At 40.6% G+C, this 26,314-nt stretch overlaps 1 protein-coding gene across 1 annotated transcript in view; it reads right to left on the minus strand.

The window, feature by feature from the left end:
* Positions 1–2,164: 2,164 nt before the first annotated feature.
* The window catches only part of TAOK3 (TAO kinase 3), a 185,910-nt gene continuing 161,760 nt past the window's right edge, over positions 2,165–26,314 (minus strand). The window contains exons 15-21 of the mRNA XM_029233955.1: positions 26,004–26,240; positions 24,169–24,297; positions 20,342–20,545; positions 12,846–13,085; positions 10,877–11,089; positions 4,537–4,719; positions 2,165–3,538 (exon numbers count right to left, since the gene is read on the minus strand). Coding sequence (XP_029089788.1) covers positions 3,377–3,538; positions 4,537–4,719; positions 10,877–11,089; positions 12,846–13,085; positions 20,342–20,545; positions 24,169–24,297; positions 26,004–26,240 — 1,368 coding nt within the window. The 3' untranslated portion in view covers positions 2,165–3,376. The remainder of the gene's footprint in view (positions 3,539–4,536; positions 4,720–10,876; positions 11,090–12,845; positions 13,086–20,341; positions 20,546–24,168; positions 24,298–26,003; positions 26,241–26,314) is intronic.

A 26,314-nucleotide genomic window follows, 5' to 3' on the forward strand; every position in this document is an offset into this window, starting at 1 on the left:
TTGCATTTTTGTCTACTTTTTAGTTGTAATCAGCAGGAAAAGCACACAGCTATGCCAAACTAGAACAACAAAACAATTTTTTTATGTTTTATCATTTCTATGGCAAAATTTATTGCTAAATTAAAATCAGAGAGGTATACCGAATTCTTACATGGGCACGTTTCCAGTTGCCCAGGAATACTTTTTTCAATATTTAATCAAATATTTACAGTCAGTGGTAAATTCAGTAAGTAAAATTTTGCTGTTAATTAGACATCACTGGTAAGTATTCTCCGATATTCCCTATGACTGTAATTGTTTCAGTTCCTTTAAACTCCTGGTGGCACCCAGCATTTGCATTGTAATGGCTTGTCTTTGCCCACTGTTGATTAAATTAGTCCACTGCTTATTTACTTCTTTCAGTGGAGATTTAAACCATGAGTTTCAGCAGAGTAGTGACCCTATCCATCTTACTACTACATCCCCAGACACAGTAGATGCTCAATAAATATTTCCTGAATGAATTAGCTGAATGTATGCCGCTCCTCGCACTTCTGCCCCCCTTACTCTTTCCTTTTTCCTTTATCTATAGCACTTATTACCATGTAAGATCATTTAAAATTATAATTATTATGTGTTACCATTTTCCTCCTACCTCTAATGTAAGCTCCATTAGGGTGAGGATCTTTACCTGTTTGAGATACACTGACAGAGCTTAAGCATCTGGCATTGTACCTGACATATAAAGTACGCAGTAAATATTCATTGAATGAATAGTTGCAAATCAAAGGTAAGCAGTCATTATAATATTTATGACAAACCTATAACAATTCTTTTAACTCAGGGGAGTTTTGTATATGCTGGAATAATACCAGACAATGGCTCTCTGCTCCCGTCCCAGTACTTCTTTTATACCTGTTCTCTTGCTACTATTCTGGTTCCTGTCTATTCTCACTGCCTCAGGTACTAGAAGGAGTTGGAAGACTTAGTCTGTACCAGGTGTCAGGAGCACAAACCCACATTCCTTTTGATAACTCTACCTTGGACACATCACTGACAAACTTGTGGAGAGGGAACTTTTATAAAGATCAGCACCTATAATCTCACAAACATAAGGCCTTTACACAAGCTAGCTAGACAGTTTTCACTACAGACAGAAGTGGATGAAATAAACTACAAGAAGTTTTTCTTACTGATGATTTAATGTCCTTTTGAGTGGCAGTGTGACTATTCTTAGGTGTGTGGGTTCAGAAATAGGACAGGTCTCGATTCAGACTCCACTCCATTTACCCTGGTCTGAGCTTATTTCCTCATCTACAAAATGCTTAGTGTAAAGTTCTATCACATGGTAAGCATAATGCAATAAAGGTTATCTATGTTTCATGGATGATTATGAGTCCTTTCCAATATTACTTTCTGATGTACCTAATATGGAAACTTTAACGACCTAAGCTGCTCAGAAAACTGGGTGTTAACTATTAAAGCCTTTACGGTTGGGGTTAGCCCATGTTAATAATCATTTTGTGAGTGCTAGAGTACACCTCTCTGGGTTAGTCTATCACAGTGAACATGACTCCTCACATTTGTCTGTGATGACTGAATATCCTGTAGAATTCAACTGTGATCTTCAAGTCATCATGCTAGAGATCAATTTTCAATGACTAGGACTCAGAACCCCAAGAGAATGAGATCTTACTGAGATTGTCTTGACCCCAAAACCGTTTCCTAGAAGTTACAGATTTTACTACCTCATTGTCATGTACATAAAGTTATTCTAATAAAACCTGACTATGAGGGGTGGGGGAATCTACTATTACAGTAGGATCATTTCAAATATTTGGTTATAATGTCTTCTTCATAGCCTGCTTTTCTTTAAGGTGCCTCACTTCTCTCAGCAATACATGGTCCTAGGACTGGTGCATTGTGGGTGCACGTGTGTGTGTGCACGTGCACACATGTGCCACCTTCTATTCTTAAGGGTAAAAAGGTGCAGTTGACCACTTCAGACAGTGCAACCCCATCTTCAGCCCTGCAGAACTTGGAATATGCGGCTTTACCTGAAAATCTTGAATGGTTCTTCTTGAGGGGCCATGGAGAACAGCTTCTGGAGGGCAGCTCTCCCTCTGCATTAGGAGCTGATGAACCTAGAAGGGAAACTTCCTGCTACAATAACACAGCAAGGCAATGTGATGAACACTTTTATTTACAAATATAATTAAAAGCTCTGACAGTTATCATGCTCTTCCTTGGAACCTGAAAAATGTTTTGTTTTTTAAAGTGCATGCAAAAGAAGTAAAGCCTTTTTTTTTCCATCATTTTTTATTGTAAGAAAATACACAGTTTGAAAGTGTGAATAATGCAATATTTATGACCAAGATATGGGACTTAGGGAGGGGCAGGGAAATAAAGAAAAAAGATCAAGATGATCTGATTGAGAGACAGTGTTGAACTCCAAGTACTGAATTGGAAAAGGAGGGAGGTGGGGAGGACTGGGAGGAGGGAGTAAAAAAATTTGATCAGAGAAACAGTTAAAATACAATATGAAAATAAGTAATACCTCTCCTTAAATTCCTTCTATACACAAAATACACGATTTGCCAAAGCCCAATTTGTGCTACTGGGATTCTGTGAGCTCCTTAAGTGTATTCACATCCTCTGCAACAGCAGAAAATGATTATGATACAATCAGAATATGCTCAAGACAAGTTAAACTCTTGCCAGCAGGTTCTTAAAAATCACAAGATCTCTTCCCCCCACCCACCCCCCATTCCCCAAAAAAGTATTAATATGTCACCACTGATATGTACATCACAATTAGTTTCTGTAAAATGTATCAAATTTTCAATCTTTAATAAAACTTTGTTTTTTTTAATTCCTGATGAATAAATACCAAAAAAATAAAATAAAATAAAATAATGCAGCAGCTAGTTAAGGTGTAAGGCTGCGGATATTGTGTCTCTCTCCCCCTTGGCATTTATTATTATTATTATTTTTTTTTTTTGCTTTACTTTCACAGATTGGTGGTAATGAGTGATTGCTTAAAGCAATACACATCCACTTTTTTTTGTTGTTGGTTTATTGGTTTTGTTAAAACTGTCTCCAAAGTTTTCACTGAAACATTTTGAATCACATCGATACTGTGACGTGTACTATGAATAGAAGAGATGGCCAGGTTTCAGCCAGCACTGAAAATTGACACGGGAGGGGGGAGGAAGGGGGCCCCTGATGGAGTAAGAATAAACAGGCACTAGTCCGACACGATGTCAGTAAGAGTAAGAGAGAGAGAGAGAGTGAGAGCAACGCCCGTTAAAATGGGGAATGTGGTTTTGCAGGGTCTGAATTTTTTGTTTTCTTTCTTTCTTTTTTTTTTTTTTGTAAATGGCAAAAAAATTTAATCTCATCTATAGTCCTCCTTAGGAAAATCTAATGTAACCAAATTCCCAAATCCCATTCTGAGGCTCTCCATGTCAAAAGTTTCAATCTCTCGCTCTTGCCTTTCCAATAGGTACTTTATTCTCTCGCTGCGTTCCTTCTGAAGGGCAGCCAGCTCTTCTTCAATCTGAAATAAGCACAATGAACAGTTCTTAATGGAAAGGAGTTCCCAACAGGCATATATATACACATAACATGCACACAGATGACACACACAGGAACTAAGAGTAAACTAGTCTGGGGCAGGCTGGGAGAGTCCTGTGATAAATGTTGTGTGTCTAATCCATCACATTTAAAACTTTCTCACAAGAATAAAAATGTTTGGGGCCACCTGGGGCCAGCACTGCCATTCTAGCAAGCCAAGCAGCTGGGCCGATCTAGGTCACTGTCCTGTCTCAGCAGGAGATGGCTCGGGAGAAGCTAAAAGACACTCAAGCACAATTAAGTTGTGCTGCTTTCCCAGAGAGAGCCCAAAGCCCCCTGGGTCATTAGCAATTTAGTTCTAGAGCAGGAAAATAGTCTCTCACGTTGATCTCTGGGAACTACCAGAAGAAAGCACGAATAACTGGTTAAGCAAATACATGCTTAACAGCTCTGAGATGCTTTATGACATCTTTTCTGCTTCATATTCCTCAGCAATATCTAAAGCAATGAATATTTCAATTCTGATAACATTTATTATGTATGGCAATATCAGCCTCTCTTCATTTTAATTTTTTTTAAAGAGCCCTGCTGGTGATTTCTTTTGGTTTAGAAATAGCTGAGAATAAAAACCAAATCTGTATTTAGCCTCACGACATTTAGGGGCCACGCTATCAACTCACAGTACCTTTCATACGTCAAATCAACTACCCAGTAATCCGTGAAGATGGAAGGTTTCCGAGCAGAGTAATATAATAGAGAGAACTTAGGCTGTGGGATCAGATTTATGCAAGTAACTTAATTAAGCCTTTTGAGCCTCAGTGTCCTGTCTGTGGAATGGGGACTATGCCTACCTCTCAGGGCACTAGGAGTATCAAAGCAGGTATGAGGGGAACAGCGCCTTTGTTAAATCGCCCGGTACACAGGCAGAGCCACGCCCGTCCTCTACCCAGCGGTACAGGACCCTTGACAACACGCTCATACCTTCTGCTCAAGATGTGCTCTGCGCAGAGACACCCTCTGCTCTAGCTTCTGGAGCTCACGTTCATGCTGTGCCTCTGTCTGCATCTTGATTTTGCTCTGGTAGGCATTGAGCAGCTCCATTTCTTGCTGGAGCTGTAGCCTCAAGGCCTGGCATTCTGCTTCTTGAGCCTCATCTAGCCGTAACTGCGGGTACAGAAGACATACACTGTGATTCGCTCCTACCTTACAGAACTTGGTGACTACTGGAAGATGCTTCCTTGTTTGGGCTGAAACAGGTCTCTCAGAAAAACAGATGCCCGGTGGGGGGTACTTTCAGAGTTAGGAATCAAAAATAGTACATTCTGCCCAATGGGCTACAAAGTTCTAAAAACACTTCCTTTTCTTAAAACATTCTTTCTTAAGAAAACAAAAACATTCTTGAGGAAACCTGGTTTTCTTAAAACCACACTAGCAGGAGTCAGGAAGGCTCCACACTCCGGTAATTAAGCCTGTGGGCTTTGGAGGCAGACTCCTGAGCTGGAATTCCAGCCCCACCATTCACTTAGGTGTGTTACCTCGGCAAGTTAATTAACATCTCCAAGTCTCATTTTCTTCATCTCAAGAAAATAACAATAATAGTTCCTATTGTCTAAGACTGGTATGAGAATTAAATGAAAGAATTCATATAAAATCCCAGGCATAGTTCTTGATGTATACCAAAGGGTCAGTAAATAGCTGGTGTTATCATTATTTTGACTAACCATTTCCATATTTACATATCTTTAACCCCCAAACCATTATACATTTAGATATCCTTAGCGCTAAAAAAAATGAGTCCAATCTCCATAACATTTGAGGAATACCACAGTACCATTACGCTCCTAGCAAGTAAAGTTGGTCCCTATAACATTGGCTTTACTTTATCCTTATGGCCAGCCATCTAAAACTCAAGTGGTTCAAAATTTCTTCCCCACAGAAGGTAGCCTTGATAATCTTACGGGGTGTATTCTGGTTTGAAGCAGTGAAATCCAGATAAAGTTTTTCCCTTGCTCCCTGTAGCACCTGTACTTTGTATTACACACCAGGATACTGATCCTGTGTGGGGGATGGACCAAGCCAGCCAGCAGAAATGCCAGCCTTTCAATGAGCACAGTTGAAGATTTAGGGCCATTAGCAGGACTGTGTTCAGGGATGAAGACCCTCCTGTCCCACCAGACTTGGTTTGGTCTAGATTTAGCAGGCCCTCAGTTCAGCTGGGAACTATGAGATTAGAACCCTTGAATTAGTCTGTCTACCCTGAGTATATCTGCATGTTTCCATTGAGACCACTTTGCCAAGATACCTATTCTCCACCTTAGGCTGCTTTCCCTCTTCTGTACAATTTGTGACAATAACATTTCTTAATATCTCGATAGTTATGACTTTTTGAAATGTTATTAGAATAGTTTTAGAAAGTTATTTGCATAGTGTCTTCTTTAGTGCTTTGGAGAAATATACTATGTCAAATGAACACAAAATAAATAATGGAATCATATTTCCAAGGTACTTTCTAATAATTAGCCCTAACCAGCTTTCACTAAAATCCACTAGAGAGGATGCTGCTCTTCTCATTTCCCAATGAGAGGTGAAGGGAGAAGAGACACTAGACACAACGAACAGCCAGTCTGCAGCAGCAACAGCTTCACAGATAAATGCCAAAGGGATTACTGGCTCCCAAGGAGATTGCTATCGATTCCCTCTCGATATGGGAGGTTTCTTACCAATAAAGGGAATGAAAGTCTATTCTTTTCTACTTGGCTTGGTTAATTGTTATGAGCCCTGGCCAAGTAGGTGAGAGGCTCATTCTACAGGCAATTTAGACCACTGAAAACACCCCCATCTTCTCTTATTTCTGGCATTCTATTATTAATGTCAGTAACTGTGTTATTCTGTACCAGCTCTGACTCTAAAGAAGTGCCAGTCTAGAAATCAGGGGATATTCCAGTATTTGGTATTCATCACCCCCCAAAGTTGCACATACCAAATCCATTAAAAAGTTTTATAAAAGTATAGGTAAATATCATGTCTGTTCCCTCTATTGGATTAAACTCAAGAAAAGGATGTGACAGAAGCAGCATAATGTAGTAGTGGCCAGGCATATAGGCTTACAGGGTCTCCCCAAACAGGGTTCAAATCGTAGGTCCACCACTAGCTACGTACCACTAAGTGACCCTCTAAGTCAAGAGCTGGTACACCATGGACCAAGAGTCAAATCTGGCTTGCTGCCTATTTTTGTAAATGAAGTTTTCCTGGAACACAGACACGCTCATTCATTTATATATTATCTATGACTGCTTTTGTACTACAATAGCTGAGTTGAGTAGTTGTGACAGAGACTCTGTTGGTCCACAAAGCCTAAAATATTTACCACCTGCCCCTTTACAGAAAAAGTTTGCCAACCCTTGCCCTAAGCAAGTGACTTGACTTCAATAAACCTCAGTTTCCTCACAGGTAAATTAGGGTTAAAAAAGTAACTACTTCAGGGCTTTCCTGGTGGCGCAGTGGTTGAGAGTCCGCCTGCTGATGCAGGGGGCCCTGGTCCGGGAAGATCCCACATGCCGCAGAGTGGCTGGGCCTGTCAGCCATGGCCGCTGAGCCTGTGCGTCCGGAGCCTGTGCTCCGCAACGGGAGAGTCCACAACAGTGAGAGGCCCGCATACCGCAAAAACAAACAAACAAAAAAAAGTAACTACTTCAAAGGTCAAAGGGGTTTCACAAAAATGAAATAACACATAAAATTCAACAGTGCCTGGCACGTGGTAAGCGGGCAGTAAAGGACTGCCGTAATTATCATCTGTACTTTTATCTCCTCCCTGCCTCAGAAGGAAGGGTTATTTCTTTCCTTTTATTCAAGAGCAATCATGAACCTATACTCCTGATCCTGTTCTCTCGCATCTTATATAACAAACATTCACTGAGCACCTGTTGTATGCCGGGCATTGTAGCAGATGCTGAGAATACAAACATGAACAAAACCAAAATCCCATCAACCTTTACATCCCTACCAACTCTCTCCCCTCCTCCTTACCTTTAACCCCTGTCTGCACTCCTCATTCTGTTCCTACACCTCCCCTTCTATTGCTCACAGGAGGGTCACTGATGACCACCCTGGAGGGGTCCTTATCTTGCCTGTCCTCCCAGCGACATCTGATATTGTGGACTGCCCCTTCCTTCCAGAACTCTCTAGTTTTCTGAGACACCACACCCTTTCGGTTTTTCCCTCCCTCTCCTCCTTTCCAGCTACTCCCTACCTTATTGGGCCATTACATGTGGGTGTTCCTCAGGACTTTGTCATGGGCGCTCTTCTCCCTCTAACTGCCCTTCCTAAGGAATCTCATCTATTCCAAAGGCTTCAATTACCATCTTTATGCAAATGACTCCCACATCTACACCTCTATTTCAGACTTCTCTTCTGAGGTCCAGGCTAGCTTATCCACTCTACACGAGGTATCTGCATCTGGATATTTCCCAGCCTCAAGCTCAACGTGATTAATATTAACTAACCATATTTCCCTTCCCACTTTCCCAATCTCCAATTCCTTTTTTACCATATAGATAAATGGCACCATCTACCATTTTGCTCAAACTAGACTGGGAGTCATCCTCACCATCTCATTCTCCCGTTACTAAATGCTCCTAGTTCCACCTCCTGCCTAGCTCTCAAACTGAGTCACTTTCTGCTTCATCCTTACTGTCCCCTCTCGAGTCTGGCCACCACTCCCTCACACCCAGGTAAAGACAGCAACCTTATAAATGATCGCCTTACACCCACGCTTGTCATCTCCCAGGCCATTCTCCACGTGTCTCCAGAGTGATCATTCAAAAATGCAAATTTAATGTCAGTCTCCTCCTTAATACTCTTCAATGGCTTCTCACTGCCTTTAGGATAAAGATCAAAATTCTTAAGAAGGCTTACAAGCCCCTGTATGATCTTGTCCCCGTTTACCCCTCTCATCTTATTCTCATGTTAGTTTCCTCCTCATTCTCTATATTCCAAACACAATGGACTTGAGTTCTTTAAAAGTGCAATGGTCTTTCTCATCTTTACAAATGTAGTTCCTTTTGCCTAGAATGTGCTCCCTACACTGCAGCTTAAATAATCATTGTGTCTGAGAGGCCTTTCCTGACTCTCCAGACCAGCCTAGCTCTCTTGGTTTACACTCAGTGGGCACACTGCCCTTGCTCTGCTGTTACACATAGACTTCTCCAACGTCTGTTTCCTCCACTCTTCTATAGATTCCATGAAGACATGATCGATGACTGTCTTATTCACCACAGTATTCCTGGGTGCCTGGGGCACAGTAGAGGCACTCAATAAATACTTATTGGATAAATGAATGAATGAATGAAATACACTGGCTCCGATCCTCAGCTAAGGGCATGTTTAAGCCTTTCCCAATTAATCGAAGACCTCTTTTAACTGTCTCTTCCTCTAGCTATAGCTCTCTTTCTCCTTTTTTTCACTGACAAGAATCTGGGGAAAGCAGTCTCACTTACAGTTTCTATCTCACTTTATAATCACGTTTTCAATCTACTTAGAATGTCTTCCATTTCCACCACTCCACGGTCTGTGACAAACGATGGACAAAGCCACTGCTGGGCCCAAATGGTTTCTCTGCAACATGTGAAATCATCAACTAGAAACTTTTGTTCTGGCTTCTGTGACATACTCTCTTTTGAGGCTCTGACCCCTGGCTATTCATCTTCTTTGGTCCACCTTCTACTCAGCCCTCAAATGTTGATGCCCACAACTCTGTCCTGAGTCCTCTTCCTCTTTAATACTATCTCCTATCCGTAGGAGATCTCAGATATTCCGAATAGCTACAACTGCCCCTATGTAACAATGACTAACTTTTTGATGTTAATCCTGACACCTTGTTGAACTACAGATTTCCATCTCTGTACCTCTCTACCTAGATACCCACAGAACTCAGATAATGAATCAAGTATCTTCTAGACATCCATCCAAACTCACCCCTCCTTCCATTTTTATATCTTGGTAAAATCATGACCTGTTCCACTGTTATCAAACCTACCTCTCAAATTGGTCCCTAAGTTCTATCTATTCTACTCCTAAATATTTATCAAATCCTTCTCTCCCTTCTCACCACTTCCATTAGCATGTTCTCTCTTAGTTCATGCCTTCATTTTTTTTTTTTCCTGGACTATTATAATAGCTTCCTAACAGGTCTCCTTACCTATATTTGCCACATTACTGCCAGTATCTTTCTATAGCACACATCTGATCCTGTCACTTTCCTTCTTAAAACAGGCTTTAGCAGCTCTCTATTGCTGATAGAATAATGTCCACACTCCCAGCTTTGAGGCTCTGACCCCTGACTATCCACCAGCTGCCCGTTATACTCCTGCCATATCAACTACTCGTTGTTTCTCAAACGTGCCATCCTCTTTTAGGCCTTTGAGTGTTCATATATACTGTATCGTCTGCCAGGAATAACTTTTCCATTTCTGCTTGTCTGATCAACTATTACCCTTTAAGATTCATCTCCTTGTGAAATCTTCACTGAATTACCAGGTAAGCTCCCATCCCTGGCTGCCAAGACCTTTATGACGTCTCCATTTTGGGCTCCCACAATCCTCCTCCTTGAACTTTGGGCTCATATCAAAGTTCTTTCAGTCCCCAAATGTACACTATCCATCTTTTGGAAAAGTGTGTAGGCCCTTTTCCATGGAACCTGTTTGCTTCAATAAATTCCTTCATGCTTCTTGGCTCTTGCAGGGAAGCATTCCCTAGACCAGACTAGTTGTTCCTACTCATCCTCCCATAGCCTCTGTCACCTACCACTTCAAAGCACTTTTATGTTTTATTTTTATTGCTTAATTATCTGACCTCCTTACTTGACTGACAGAAGTGTGAGGAAAGGGACCACTGCCGTCTCTCTAGCTCATCACTCTATCTCTGAGCCCAGCAGAGGGCTGAGCACAGATGTTTAGTAAAAGTTTACCTAATGAATGTGTCTGTGTGTCTATTCATTTGCGCCTGACATTAGTTGTTTGATCTCTGATGAATGAGAGCATGATATTACATGCAATATCTATCACATCTTGCCCTCAAAGTCCCTATGTGCCACAAGTCTGATTTAGCATGTTATTCCTCAAGTTCCATCTTATAAGACACACTCCAGCAAGTATCCGCTCTGGCTTGGCTTTATTCAGCGTCGTCATTTCCTTCAGTTCTTTGGGCAGAAAAACACCAATATCCTAAATGTGCGCAAGAATCATCTTGGGACCAAAAGGCTGGATCTTGAATTTTCTTGATTCCCAAAGCTCTTGAAGCCGTGGCACCGAACCTAACCACTTACCGCTTGAGAGGCCATCATTTCATTTATACTCTGTTCATACTGCTCTGCCAAAATGGCAAGTTTTCTCGTCTGCTCATCTTTCAGTGTCTTTAAGATTGTTTTGTGCTCATTCTTTGGAGTAACTTCCAACTGGTGATTCTTGAGTGCTTTATACTGTTTGGTCTGTACTTTGCAAGTGTCCTGAAACTGTTTTTTAATTTGCATTTCCATGGCCTGTATAGAAAAAGTGACAAAAGGAAAATAAAGACACATTAGTAAATACAGAAAGCCTTCCATTCTCATGATACAATATAGGTGCTGAGACCAACTGTCTTTTGGTGCAGTGACCCACGTTACTAGTCAGTAATAACGAAAATAATACATGTGTCACAGACAGGTGTTAACTCTACCAATACTTTGGGTTTTGTTTGTTTAACATCTTTATTGGAGTATAATTGCTTTACAATGGTGTGTTACTTTCTGCTTTATAACAAAATGAATCATTTATACGTATACATGTGTTCCCATATCTCTTCCCTCTTGCGTCTCCCTCCCTCCCACCCTCCCTAAAATACTTTGGTTTTATATCAAATGAACAGAAGTAGTTTTGAATTTACAAATAGATCTTTAAAAATGAATTGTTACAAGATCACAACTCTAAGAAGACTCTGGAATACTATGAAGCTTAGTTTGTTAAAAGATTGCTCATTATTTCAGTGGTTTCCTAGTCAAAATCTTCAGTGTCTTCTATTGTTTGTTGCCCCTCCCCTTCCCCCTTTAACTGTTTTCCTCCACTTCCAAGTAAGAAAGGGGATGGCAATGTATGAGCCATCTCTCACTGCTCTGTGTTTCCTTGAAAAATCAATAAAGGGCAACACTGGATTATACTTTATATCATAACCCATTTCCACTACTTGCATGTAGCGATATCAAATATGCATTTTTTTTTTTTTTTTTTTTTTTGCGTCACACGGGCCTCTCACTGTTTTAGCCTCTCCCGTTGCGGAGCACAGGCTCCGGACGCACAGGCTCAGCGGCCATGGCTCACGGGCCCAGCCGCTCCGCGGCATGTGGGATCTTCCCGGACCGGGACACGAACCCGTGTCCCCTGCATCGGCAGGCAGACTCTCAACCACTGCGCCACCAGGGAAGCCCTCAAATATGCATTTTGGCAAGGATGAGGTGGGGTTTACTATTATAAGCCCAGAAGGCATTCCATCAGGTTGCCTGATAGTCACATGTACATTTCATGAACACATGGAGGGGTTTTGATGACAAGGATCACTAATTAGACAGGTTAGAATCTGGCTAGAGAGGAAGAAGGCCAGTGCGGTTGAAGTTGGCCTTATATCTTTGTCAACATTGACAGTGACTCCCTTGACAAATAGCAATGGCTTAGTCCATATAGCTTGTTAACTAGCAGTCAGCTAAAATTCTCTGGAGGTAGTGCAGGCCAAAGGAGTTCCGTATTTCTAGTGCAGGGATAATAAATGTCTGGCATATCACTCCCAATTCCCATGCCCAGGACAGATGTCACTAATAAATCATACTTTCCCTTACTAAGTGTGGATGTGGCTTTAGAATCTTTCTCAACAGAATAGCACTCAAGGTATCTACAACCAATTCTGACTGGCATGACTGATACAATTTATCTGCTACATTCCTGTCAGGTAACTTCCTCATTTCCTGGGATTAGAACCATGGACTGCTATTAGTCCATGTGTTATAATTTTAGAGAGGGAAGGTCATGAAGGGGTCAGAGAAATTGCATAGATACAAAGAAGAAATGGAGAGATCATATTGCCCTGCAACATCTCTTTAGGAGTCTGTTATACCCAGACTCTGGAGATTCTGATTCAGTAGCTGTGGGGTCCTGAAATTTGTAATTTTATGAAGTTTCCCAGGTGACTCTTGACAGTCATCCAGGTGTAGGAACCACTGATCCAACCTGGCTGTGTCCTGGAGCATAAATTGGGAAATTTCCTCTCACCTTTAAGTTTTTTGGCTGTTGCCGAAGTTCCATGACATGCTTTCTGTGCAGTTCCCTTTCTCGCCTCTTATTGTACTCCAGCTGGTTTTCCAGTTCAGTCTGGTGCTGTAGCCGGATCAGATCCATGCGGAGTTTCTGTAATGTGTGCAGCTGCCTGTACTCGAGCTCTCGGGTGGACTCGTCGTGCCGGATCAGCATGGCATGCTCCATCTCCTTCTGTGTCCTCTTTTTATTTAGTTCCTGCATTCAGGAAGAAAAGATACACAGAGAGAGATGAATGGAGACAAACTGGAGGGAAGGCACCACTCGGTGAGGGAAAGCCAAGGAATGGCACTATTAACTGTCTCTTAATTAAGCCCGTTAGTGTTTGGCAGCATGACTTAATGAGACTAGATGAACAATCTCTGGAGACAGAGGTTCTGTATGTGGATCCATCACTTTCAAGTTGGGCAACTTCACAGCCACCACAACTACTCTACCCGTAAAATGGGATTACTGTTATTCTACCTGACCCCTTCTTACCTCACAGGGCTGCTGTGAATCTTAATTAGGTGATGTGTTATGCATGGGTCTAAATAAGTGTTTCTTTAGTTAGGCCAGCGGTTCTCAATCCTGGCTGGTTGCCCATTAAAATCATGTGAGGAAGCTTTTAAAACGTAAGATGCCTAAGTCCTATAACCTGAAATTCTGATAACTGTCTGGAATGGGACCCTGATGTCAATAGTTTTAAGAGTTCTCTAGCTGGATCTAAATATGCAGTCAGAGTTGAGAATCGCTGGATTAAACTGATAATGTCTGCAGTGTTCCTAGTTTTCTGGGAAACACCCTGTTTTTGCATGTATCAGAAGTAGGCCAACTATCTATTTTTCAGAATCTCAGAGGTCAGGGCTCACTGGGAAAAAGTAGATGAGATCTCTCCGCTTTCATCTTTTCCATTACCGTCTGTTTGGTCATTTCTAGATCTAATCATTCTGTTCCCCCCAGTTTTACTCATGTCTTTCTCTCTCTTTTGTCGAAGGGGGAAAGAAAGGAAACCAGAAAAAAAAAAAGAGGGAGGAAGTTGGGTGAAATTTTTTCATTCCCCAGTTCAAGAATATTTCCTAAATGGCACTATATCAAAGATCTGAACCATGCGCGCTCTGGGTACATAAAAATATTTACTAAGCCATCACTCGGTGCTCAACTTGCTAACATTCTGTTTAACAGGGAACTGTAATAGACATTTATTGAAGTATATCCTCAGCTCACAGCAAACTGAATCAATCTATCTTCTCTCCTGGGAATTTGGATTCAGGGACAGTTAATCTCCATGTGGCTAGAATTGAGGGGCACATAAAAACGACATATGTGGTAGCCACCCGTTGCTGTGAGGGCTGAGGATTAGAGAAAGCTGGGCTTCAGAGCAAGAAGAACGAAAAAGAAAGAAGTGCAAGGAATATACTGATGCCCAAGTTCCTGACTGGTTCTAAGCTCTCCTTGTAGGTCCAGCTGTATGACTGCTACTGGGTTTTATGAAACATTCCTATATCTCTGTAGCAAACCCCCTGGTTTTGGTTTAAGCCAGCTCAAATAAATTTTAGTAACACGCAAACAAAAGAAGCTTGATTAATACAGGGAAATAAGTTTTATGTGTAAAATTTTTTTTAAAAAGTGCAAGGTTGGAAGTGATAAGTGATATTAAAAGAGGTGAAGATTTTATGCTGTAAGATTTCCGAAAAGGGTGTTATTACTACTAGTTAAGAAGGGCAAGGAAAGCAGAAAGCCCTTGAGCTGAACTTTAAATCAGAACAATAGGGTGCCTCTCTTTTCCAATGGCATCTGCTATGGGAGAAAATGCAAGATCATTTTCATAGAGATATCAGTAACATTTGTGTACTGGCATGGTTGAGAATATCTTGCATATTTGAGCCTTCCAGCCATTTGAAGAGAAGTCCTTTAAACAGCACAGCATCTGTTACTGGAGCAAAGTTGTTAATCATTCATTTATTTATTCATTCAACAAACATTTGTTGAATACTTCCTATGTGTCAGGCACTGTTTTAAGCACTAAGAATGGGGCATTGAACAAGTACATCCCCACCAAGGGCTTATTTTCTAGTGGGGAAATATCTGAAGTATAAATGCCATTTCATTTGTTATAAGGAGTAAAAGATAACCTCCAGAGGATCTCCCCCAATCCTCTCTCACGTTTTTCTTTTCCTTCCTTACCTGGACCATCAAATGTCTTCTTTTAAAAATCACTAACCGGCCCCTAGGTGGCACCAAAGGATGGTGAGCTCTTCTCAGAGATTAAAACCAAGGAAAGCCCTTTCAATGGCTGAAGATTCTGTTCCTAGATCACTCTATCATTTTCAATCTCTGAGGACCAGGAGTCCCAATATTGGGCATTTATACATTCCACACATTTTCCTAAATGGAGAATTTCACACTGAGTCTGAGGTGTCCAAAGCCCAGAAACTCACGGGGGGTTAAAAACATATAAAGCAAACAACACTTTCAGAAGAAAATGAATGCTTCTCTTTGTGTTTAATGGAATGCTTCAGGATGTTGACCAAAGAATACCTGCATCAGAATTACCTGGAAGAAACCAGAGTTCATAACATGCCATCCAGGTAATTATGATATATACTAAAGTTTGAGAATCAATGGAAAAATAATTCAAGGTGTGAGTCAGTTTCAGCTTTTCCGCTGACTCATTATGTATGGCATTGGGCAAGACTTTAAATCTACATTTTAGTTTCCTCAGGTGTAAAGTGAGGATAATATCAGTAGTACCCATTGTGAACTACCATTCTTGTGAAGATGAAAGAAAAGACCATAAGAAAATGCTTCGGGATATATAAATGTCATTATTATTTTTCTGTATTCAGAAGTGAATATCTGGCATATAATAACAAATCTAGATTTTATAAACGATTTAAAAAGTGACAGAAACATGATACTGAAATGGTTTTTCTATTACAACTGCAATAGAAATTACCTTTAATTAATTACCTTTAATTCATACATCTGAGTTGCTGAGATGTAAGTTGGTAAGCTGCCTATAATATTTTACACCATGGGATAAAAACATTATTCAGCTTATTAAGAGCCCACTGCTGTACCTACATAATAATGTGTAATGTGCTTTTAATTTTTAAAGTGATTTCATATATCTTGTTCAATCCAAGTTGCAACCCTATGCAGTGGTTAAGAATTGTTAGGATTTACCCCTTTTATATATGATAGTAAGGCATTTGGGAATTGAGAGGCTAACAAAAGATCATATAATTTCTATAAAGTAGAACTGAGGCTAAAACTCAGGTTTTTGGATTTTCAATGTTTTCCACTAAAAATGTTCAAATGAATGGCTTATGTTTTCCTGTTTTATGCTTTTTCAGTCTGGAATACTATATTCTGAAGAAAATTCTTCTGCTCTATCTGGACACCATGCAATGGTTGCTTCATCTGTCCAAATGACACAATATACAGTAGAGCCACATCATATGTACTTCTAGCTTATACACATTCAATAAAATGAGTTGAGCAAAAACACAAAAACAAATTTCATGGTACAGGTGATTCTGCCCACCAGTGCATTCCATGTATATACGCCTTGGAGGGAGCGTGAGATGAGAGGCACGTGGCTCACGTTCCCCTGCCCACATCACATACAGTGAGCATCTCGCCAGGCTGGGTGTGAGCTTAGGGTTGAAACATACATACAACATACGGCCATGGTCATACACCATGGCCAAGAAACACATTTCCATACACATCATTTGAACCTACCTCCTGCATAAGATGTGGAACCAGGGTGTATTCCCTAATAAACCCTTCCCAACGATGATCCAAGCATTCTATTTAAGTTTCAATGGAAGCACTATTGACTTCTTTAAAAGCAAGTGATCTGACTCAAATCAAAATGTTTGTGTTCATGCCCACCAACACTGAGTAAGAACTAGAATTCAAAATTTAAGTGGAGATGTTGTTAGCATATGACATTTAATACTTTCTTAGCTTCAGGTCTTAGTTGTGTAACTGGTTAGAAAATAGTGAGCATCTGTGTGTAGTGATGATAGAAGAAGAGGCTCAACTCAGCCTACGGTGATCCTTTTAAATGTTTTCATTAACAAAAAGGACTGGTAATACTCAGTTTTGGCAAAGGTAGAGGAAAATAGGTAGTCTTTGCTGGTGGGAGTTATAAACCCTTAGAGGGCAATTTGGCAATATCTATTAAAAATTTAGGTATATACACTCTGACCCAGAAATTCTACTCCTGAGAATACTATATCCTACAAAGTACTTGCATACATGTAAAAAGATGTATACAAAGATGTTCTCTGTAGCATTGTTAGTAATATTGCATAACTTCAACAAAATATCCAACAAGAAGTACCTCATTAAATAAATTATTCTATAGCCATACCCCCCCCCACCCAAATACTATTGATGGTTAAAAAGAATGAGGCAGAGTTATATGTCCTAGATAGTAAATGAAAAAAATACAAAAGAAGAGAGTTATGAAACAGTATAGTGGACATTTTTGTAGGTTCAGTATCCATTTCCCCTTCTGGTGTTAACACGCTCCTCTTTTTGCTTGAGAAGCTACTCCACCCTATCTGGAATCAGAAACACTATTGAGTAAGGGAATAAGCACATTACCTAATCACGTTCTATCTCTCCTAGGAATTTGAGTCTTAAGCAGAAATGATACAAAGATGAAACACGGCTGGAGGAGGTACATCCAAATGGCAAGGTCTTGAGGAATGTCCATTAGCTCTTGCCCTCTAGGTCACGGAAGTTGCTTTCCCAGCTTGATTCTTCATCTTTTCCAGCTATGGATCTTCAGCCCATATCCTTCCAATAAATTCCTTTGCATGCTACATCAGCCAGAGTTTGTTTCTATTGCTTGCAAATCAAATAAACCCACTGGTACTAATGTAATCTTATTTTTGTAAAGTTAAAGTTATATATAATATATAAGCTGTACGTGTGTATACATGCATACCTGAAAAAATCTGGAAATATATCTGCCAAATTAATGGTGACTGTCTCAGGGTAGAAAGTGGGTGGGATGGGATTATCAAGCACTTTTCACTACTCAGTATTTTTCTATATTTGTCTTTTTTCAATGTTCTTTTATTACTTTTGTAAATAGAAGAAAAATACCTTTGAACATTTTCACTGAGGCAGCTCTGGAATAAGACTAAACAAAGAAAAAAATCTAGACTCTTAAGAAATAAACCTTGGTATAGTTAGTTATTCTTCACTCCATTGGTTAGAACCTGATACTTACGAAGTTATGAATGTGGTTTCTATCATTTTTGGGAATAATTATCTTCTATAGCTTTTATTGGCACTAATTGCCCCCTTAGCTTCGGACTTCTTCCAAATACATGACACTAGAATAAAAATAATAATTGCCAGACGAAAAAGAATCCCAAATACCTTGTTTCCAACTCGCTATTGGACTTTTTAATTTGGACTTTTTAGCCTTCTAACAAACTCAACTTGTGTCGTACTGAATTAATCAGTTTCTTATCAATACCTCTCTCTAAGCTTCTCTGTTTCTGCCCAAATCTACATTTCCCCAAGTCTTAAACCCTAGAAATAACTTTAGTTCTACCCTCATCTTTTCTCTCATATCCTGTTGTATGCCAAGTCCTGTTTACTTTATACTTCAAATGTTTAAAACCCATCTCTCTTTTGCCAGCTACCACCATTATCTTTGTCTATACCCTATTCCTACCACCTGATCTCTTTGCTTCTAGTTTCTTCCCTCTAACTGATGTTTCTCAACCTGTCTTTCCCCTATTACTGTCCCCATCAGGAGCCTTTTTAGACTTCCCCCTTTCCAGATCATCCTCACCTCTGAAATGTTAACACCACAGATACACTGTATAGCTTTTCATGTACTATGGCCCTTCAGAGGGGCACAAGACATTGTAATACTTAAGACCCCCTCCCCCACAAGAACCCATTTTTAACAGACCCCCTGGGGGGGCAATATTGCCCCCATTGACAATGCACGCTCTAAAACTCAATCTGTGCATCACCACCAAACTGGGCTAATCTCTGTAAAGTAGAATTTTAGCCATATCACTCACTGCCTGGCTTGAAAATGTTTAGTTTCTTTCTCTTCCAATAAGATGAGATAACACAGATTGAGCCTGAGCCTGGCCCATGATTACATGTGTTCAATAAATTTTAGTTTGCTCCACCCTTTTTTCCTCCCATTTGAATACTGCTCTCCAAAAAGCTTACACCAATTCACATTCCCATTAAATGTGCCTGAAGGGCTTGTTTCCCTCATGCAGGCTAACACTTGATATTTATCCAACTTTGATGTTTCTACCAATGTGCTAGCTCATTTGAGGGCTTCTCGGATTACTCCAGGTCACAATGATTTCCTACTGAACTTTGCATCTGCAACCGATTCACATTCTGTATTCCTCATCTCAGTGAATAACATCATATTCGTCCAATTTCCCAAATTAGAAACTCTGAATTCATTTTTGACTCCTCCTTCTTCTGAAATTCTCACAGCATTTGGTTTGAATTACTGTCAGTTCTGCTTCAGAAATGTCACTCAGATCTAATCTCTATCCTCACTGCTTCTTCCAGGTGGAACTAGAGAAAGGGCATCCCTAACTGACCTCAGTGTACTTTACTTCTCACCACTCTAGGCTACCCTCACACTGAGGCAATAATTCTTCAAAATAAAGAACTCTCATTGTCATTCCTCTGCTTAAAACCCTCTCATGCCCATGCAACTGCCTTCAGGCAGAAATCTAAAAGTCTTGCCTTAAGAATCAAGGCCCTCCATCCTGCTTCCCACTACTCCTGTTCTGACACTCCACTCCACACTCCCAGAACCCTCAACTCCCCATCAATCAGGGAATCCTCCAAGCCCTTTCATGACTATATGCCTGTGAGAGTTTATTTATATCTATTACTAAACCTAATACATTACATTGTAATTAGTCTGTTACATGTCTGTTTCCCCTCTTAGACTTCAGGCTACTTGAAGGCAGGGAGGATGGCTTCTCAATAGCCCTGGCATCTCTAGCACAGTGCCTGGCACAAAGAAGGCACTCGTAAGTGCTGGATGACGGAATGAATTAACGTAACTGTAGAGCACCATTATGTTATTTAAGTGTTTCATGGAGAGTCACAAAAACGCAAGTCTTTGACAAACAGGCTAAAAGCAAAAATTCTCTATTCTACTTCTTTTGATTCTCCACCGCATGCTATGGCTTATAATAGGTGTTCGAGAAAATTCTATTACATTTACTTGGAAAAGGTTGATTCCTTGTTCTATAAATGGGCTTTCTCTTATCAGTGGTAAATTCATTCCCTGGCACTTTTGTGTACCCACTTTGTGTCTGGCACAGACTGCACTGATGCCTGTACAGGTTAAGGATACAGGAACGGACAAGACAGACATGGTCATGGTCCTCACAAAGCTTACTGCTTTTTAAGTCAGTGACAGTGGTTATGAACAAAATAAATACCTCCCGAATGTTCTGCTGCTCCACCTCATGCCGCTTGATCATTATTTTCCTCTTGAAGAAACGACAGTTTTTATCGTAGTACAGTCTCTGCTGAGTGAGAAGGTGGGCTTCCTCTTCAGCCTGTGTGTGCTGCAAGTTCTCTTTATGCTTGGATATCCGCTCCTGCTTTTCTTTCTTGGGTGTGCTATGGTCCTCATTCATCTCCTTTACAAAAGCAGACAAAAACAAAACCCCCCAAAACATGCCAGTCTCATCAGGCAAAAAGAAATATAATAGCTCATTGCAATGCAGATTAAATTATTTTGAAAGCAATTGAGAATGTAAGGTCAGAAAGGCTTGGTGTTGCACACACACTCCCCCCCACCTCCCTTTTTTCTTATCAATTGAGAAGGAGACTTGTTAGTTTTCATGTCTTTGGCTTCTCATGCTCAGAAATTATGAGTTCACTCATTAAATCAACACACACTTATTGAGTTCCTATCGTGCAACAGGCACTGTGCAAGGCACAAGGATACAATGGTGAGCAAAAGAATATGGTATCTACCACCATGGGGCTTTACAGTCTAGAATCAAAAATCAATCAAAGAACCACAGAAACGAACTGAAGATTACCGTGATAACTACCGTGCAGCTGAAGTACTTGGTTCAAAGGATGCTGAATAAAAAATATTTGATCTTGGTAAAAGCTAAGCTGAAATTTGAAAAATCTGTAGAAATTAACCAGAGAGAAAGGAGAGGGAAGAATACCCCGGGCAGAGGAAACAGCCTGAGCAAAACCCTTCAGGTGGGTTAATGGAAACATGGTACGATCAAGGAACCGACAGGAGGCCAGGGTGGGTGGTGCAGCGTGACATGAGATGAGGCTGGACAGGCAGGCAGGACCGTTACCGGACCTTACAGGCCAGGTCAAGGGCGCTGAGTTTTGGCACAGGGGAAACGCATTTTATATACGTGTGGGGGTGTCATAACGAGGCGTATTCGAAAAAGACGATTCTGGCTGCCACATGGAGAACAGGATGAAGGAGGCAAGAGCACGTCCACGGAGACAGCTAGGAAGCTATTGCAAAGGTCCAGGCGAGAGACGATTGGGGCTTAGACAGAGGAGGTGGTGACAAGATGGAGAGAAGTAGGCAGATGTCACAGACAGGAGGTAATGCTGCAAATGTCACTAGTTTGAATTTCAGGAATGAGCATTCTTTATTTGATATTAGAGGGTAAATACACCACCTATATTTTCAAAAGGAGAAAGTTCATAATTGTTTCAGACCATATGGGTAAAGGGAAGAAAGCAATAAATCAGAACAGTTAAGAAGATGTTAGTCTATGGGGAAAGTAAGAAGACCACTTTTAGAGAAAGTACAGGGCACCCTTCTTTGTTCATACTGTTCACACCCACAAGCTGGGCCTATAATACTTGGTTAACTACTCAGTTGAAATCTCCTTTAATTACTAATAGCTATTTTACTTGATGTTTTGTGATGTGGCCATCACACACTTACTTAGATTGTTTTTGCACTTAGCCAAGAAGTCTTTGTAAATCAGCATTCAGCTTTCCTGTTCCAGTGAAATCTCAAGTGAAATATTAGAATCAATGAGAGCAAGAGCTGTCTGCAGCACGGAGTAAGCTGGGATCAGCACAGGAAGGCTGGCGGACTCATCTCTTGATGCCGTGACTTCAATCCTAGGTCTGGCATTAACCACTGTGTTGCACACCCAAATTCAAATACGATCATAAAAATTCACTCCAAAATCAAGGATAAATTATTTCTGGACCATTCATCATTCTGTATTGCCCAAGCCCCTGTCATCTATCAACAGTAGGGGTAACGGATATTGTTTTGCATCCCAAGGACGATATCTTTTATATCAATATCTAAACATACATGCCATTTTCAATAGTCTGAACTAAGCTTTACTTCATAAGGAGTAATACTAGCTTTGCATAGAAAGGCTTATATAGGCGATCTTAAATTGGCTGTAGGCTTGTTTTTCTCCATGAGCATGTTGAAGGTCTTATACATTTAGGCCTGTGGTCTCTAAAACTCACAAAACTGAGTATGGTGAACCAAAAATAGCCCTATTCCTGAGGACAGAGTGGGGACTTTTGAATGCTGTTCTGTGGGAAAACCTTCTAAAGATGGAGTTCATGCAAATCTCCAAATACCTTAGTGGTACAAATGCTCAAAATAGTGGCTGCAGCCATAAAGTATGGCCTCCAGAGCATGAGTGAACACATGGAGTTAGAAATAAGAAAACCTTCAGCTGAGAAAATTCAAAAATTTCTTATTGAAAAATCAAGGTTATCTCTGTGATCCAGCAACATCTTTCTATTATGATATAATAATCAAGATCAAACAATAACTAAAAGAAAATGGAGAGCATGTGAATCTTCTTGGTTTGGCTATTTTTCTCTACAACCTGGTTTTCTAGACCTTACAGTGTCAGAGATTCTTTCCATTCTGGCAGTGCGGAGCAGATACAAATTTCTGTTGGTTCCAACAATTACCAGTGATTCATCTGGGCAGGGCAAAAGATCCTGAGGCTCACCCCAACCCGCTTGCTTTCACTTCCTAATTAAAAAAGAATTGGAGAGGAATCTTGCTAAGTCCCATATTGTTAACTTAGAATATGAGCTCAAATGAATGATTTCATACATTAAATCAATGTCCCATCTGAATGCTATTAAACCTTAATACACTACTAGTCCACAAATAAGAAGTCCTAAGTCTCATGAGGAGGAAAGTCTATGGAACTGCAGGCAATTCACCTGTAAGTACTGGTAAAAGGATAAGTGAAGAAATTTGAGCTTTAAGATCAAACTGCAATTCTTCAAGGGGACTCTCTAAGTCCACTAGAGGTCGTCAACCAAACATTCAAGAATTAGTCACTCATTTATCAAATATTTACATGTACCAGACACAGGGATACAGTCATGAACCAAGAAAAAAAAAAAAGACATGGTCTTTTCTCTGACTGCTTACTGTCTAGTAGGGTAAAATAGCTCAAATAATCACTAAAAAAAAAAATATATATATATATATTTTCCAATCATATATATATGATTGAAAATTAGTGTTGTAAAACCAGAAGCACCTGTCTTGGTCAAGGCAGTCAAGCAAAGGCTTCCCTGGGGAAGTGAAATTTAAGTTATGGTACTAATAAGCAATCCTTAGTCTTACAAGGAGGTTGGGAAGGGACTGGAAGTGGGGGTGGGGAGAGCACCCTGGTGGAAGGAAGAGTGAGAGCAAAGACAGTGGAGAAGGTCAGAGCTTGATGCGTTTGAGGAGCCAAAAGCGACCACAGTGGCAGAAGCAGCACTAAGTCAGGGGCGGGGTAAGCAGGTGGGGGGAACGTTGGCGTGAGACGAGAGTAAAGGGGAGGCAGGTAGCTGACCACATATGGACTTCTAGTATTTTGATCTATCCTAAGAGCAATGGGAAGCCAATGAATATTAAAATCATGAAGTGATATGATGAGACTCATGGTTTGAAAAGACCACTGGCTGAAGTGTGGAGAACAAACCAGAAGTAGGCAAGAATACATTAGAGTTAGGCCAATGGTTTCTGAAGTGTGGTGCGTGGACCAGCGCCATCAGCATCACGTGGGAACTTGTTAGAAATGCACATTTGAAACTTCACCCCAGATCCACTGAATCAGAAAATTTAGTGGTAGGTTAGCAATCTGTTTTAATAACCACTTCAGGTGATTCTACTGGAAAGTTTGAGAATCAATGGGTTACACTATTGATCATAATGTAAGACGAAGCAATTTTAAGTTCCAGCCGTTCTAATGGCAACTTGATGACTACAAACTATCGGTATTCTTACCTCTTTTATTTTTTCCTTACAAATCTTATATTGCTTCTTCTGACTTTCTAAGAAAGTTGTCAAGTCTTTCTTCTGCTGGGCCAAGATCTGTTGCTGGAACTTCTTCTCATCTGCTGCAGCTACCTTTGCCTGATAAAATAACAAATGTAATATAGGATGAATTGTTCTTCATACAGAATTCAGCTGTCTATATTCTCGAATGCATTAAAAGAGTGCAAAAGTATTTTTGAACAAACAATGAAAACACAGATAAGTAAATGCCTGTTTTGATTCTCCTGTATCTTAAACAGACAAGAAAAAAAAATTGAAATTTTTACCAGTGAAAAATATATTCCCAATTATGGGAAAAACATGAAGGTAAACCATAAACATGTTTTATTGAACACATACAAAATACATGGTATGAAAGGTGAACTAAGGATTATAATAAAAGATTTTTATCATACTGTTGGTGGCCTAAGGGTTAAATTATAAAAATGGATAAATAACGATGACTGGCCAGTTTTTTTCCAAGAACTTAACTCTCTAATTGGTTATTTCAACTATCAGATTTTTGAATGGGGTCACCTTTAAGTATAATAGGCAAAGTTAATGACATTTTGCTTCCTGAGGCATCTGCTATAATCCACAATAGTTGGATATCAGGACATTTTAGGGGCTCCTAAATGGATAGAAAACAGACCAAACAAAAGATGACCCAATCAAAAGAAAGCAACCAAATCTAAGTTTCAGGGAACCATCTAGACGAAGCACATATGTACGATGAGATACTTAGGGAACAGAGAGAGAAGTATGCTTTATGGTTCTTTCTATGGATCTTTTCACCTTTAGCTTCTATTATCAACAACTTTTCCATTATGAACAATTCTTTCCACATATTTACCAAATCAAATTCCCAGGAAAGACTCTGACTGGTTTATTTAATCAACATCGCCCCTGTTTGGGCAGAGGTTTACATGCCAGACTGCCTCATAGGTTGATGGCTGTTTGGGGGAATGCTTCTACAATTCTGATGTTTCCTTCCACGTAGAGAGAGAGAGAGTAATTACTGAAACACTCCTGGCACCCTGTCCCCAGCCACTCCATCCCCAGGGAGCACAAATTCACCCCTGCTTTTCCATACTACGTAAGTCTCATCGGGGGTGGGGATGGGGAAGGCGAGTGGTTTAGCACTGCCAGTGCCTAGGTGGGCAAGTCTGTTTAATTTTGTTCGGTATTATTAGGCCTGTTCCCATTCAGATATAAATCACATCTCCTATCTAATATTTATCAGTAATAAAGTGATATTTTGACTCAATCTCCATTACCTTCTTGTCTGTTTTTAAAATTAGTAGAACCTGGATGGGAAAGAGAGATGGTCCCTAGAAGACCCAAGCAGTAGCCAGATCAATTACTTGCTGCCATTGGTCAGGTGCCCATCCCTAGTCCAATCAGCTGTAGGCAGGGATTATCGCCACTAAAAGGGACTATTTGTAGAGCAGTTTTCTTTTGAAGAGGACTGTGGGTGAGGCAGGCACAGTAACAGACCTGAGTGGTGCAAGTTTCCATAGGATAGAAGCATGTTGGTTCTTTTTATGTGTATCACACCCCCATCAGGGGACTGATGCTCAGAATATATCTGAATGGACAAGAATGCAATATATACTTTCAGTTACTCTCTTAACTTTTAATGACAATTTTAAGTAGCCCCATAAAACCTGGACCCCCTTCCCCAAAGCAGTACTGTCTCTCCATCCCCAAAAAGCACACCACTCCCGCCTCCAGCTCGCAGGATGCTGCGGACTGGAACAGGCTTGGCTTGGCTGTGGCAGGAGGGCATGTGTGCGCATACTGACCTCCTTTTCTATGATAGCCACTTGCTTCTTGGCCAGCTTCTCCAGCTCGATGGACGAGTTGTTGGCATGTGTCTCCACCTCCTTCTGTAGCTTGAGGCGGTGCTCGTCCATCTCAGCCTTCAGCTTATTCTCCAGGGCGATCAGCTGCTTCTGGTGCTGGCGCCGCATCCGCTTATAACCTGACATCTGTTCCCGCAACTCGTTCTCCTGCTCATGCTCATGGATCTGTCGTGTAACCTGATTTGGGTTGGGGAACAGAACTCAGGTAACCAGATTCGTGGAAGAGAAACTTTCAGGCAAAGCAGAAGGAC

Source organism: Monodon monoceros, unplaced genomic scaffold (assembly GCF_005190385.1).
Source record: "Monodon monoceros isolate NGI ecotype Baffin Bay Population unplaced genomic scaffold, NGI_Narwhal_1 Super_Scaffold_1, whole genome shotgun sequence".
Taxonomy (NCBI): Eukaryota; Metazoa; Chordata; class Mammalia; order Artiodactyla; family Monodontidae; genus Monodon; species Monodon monoceros.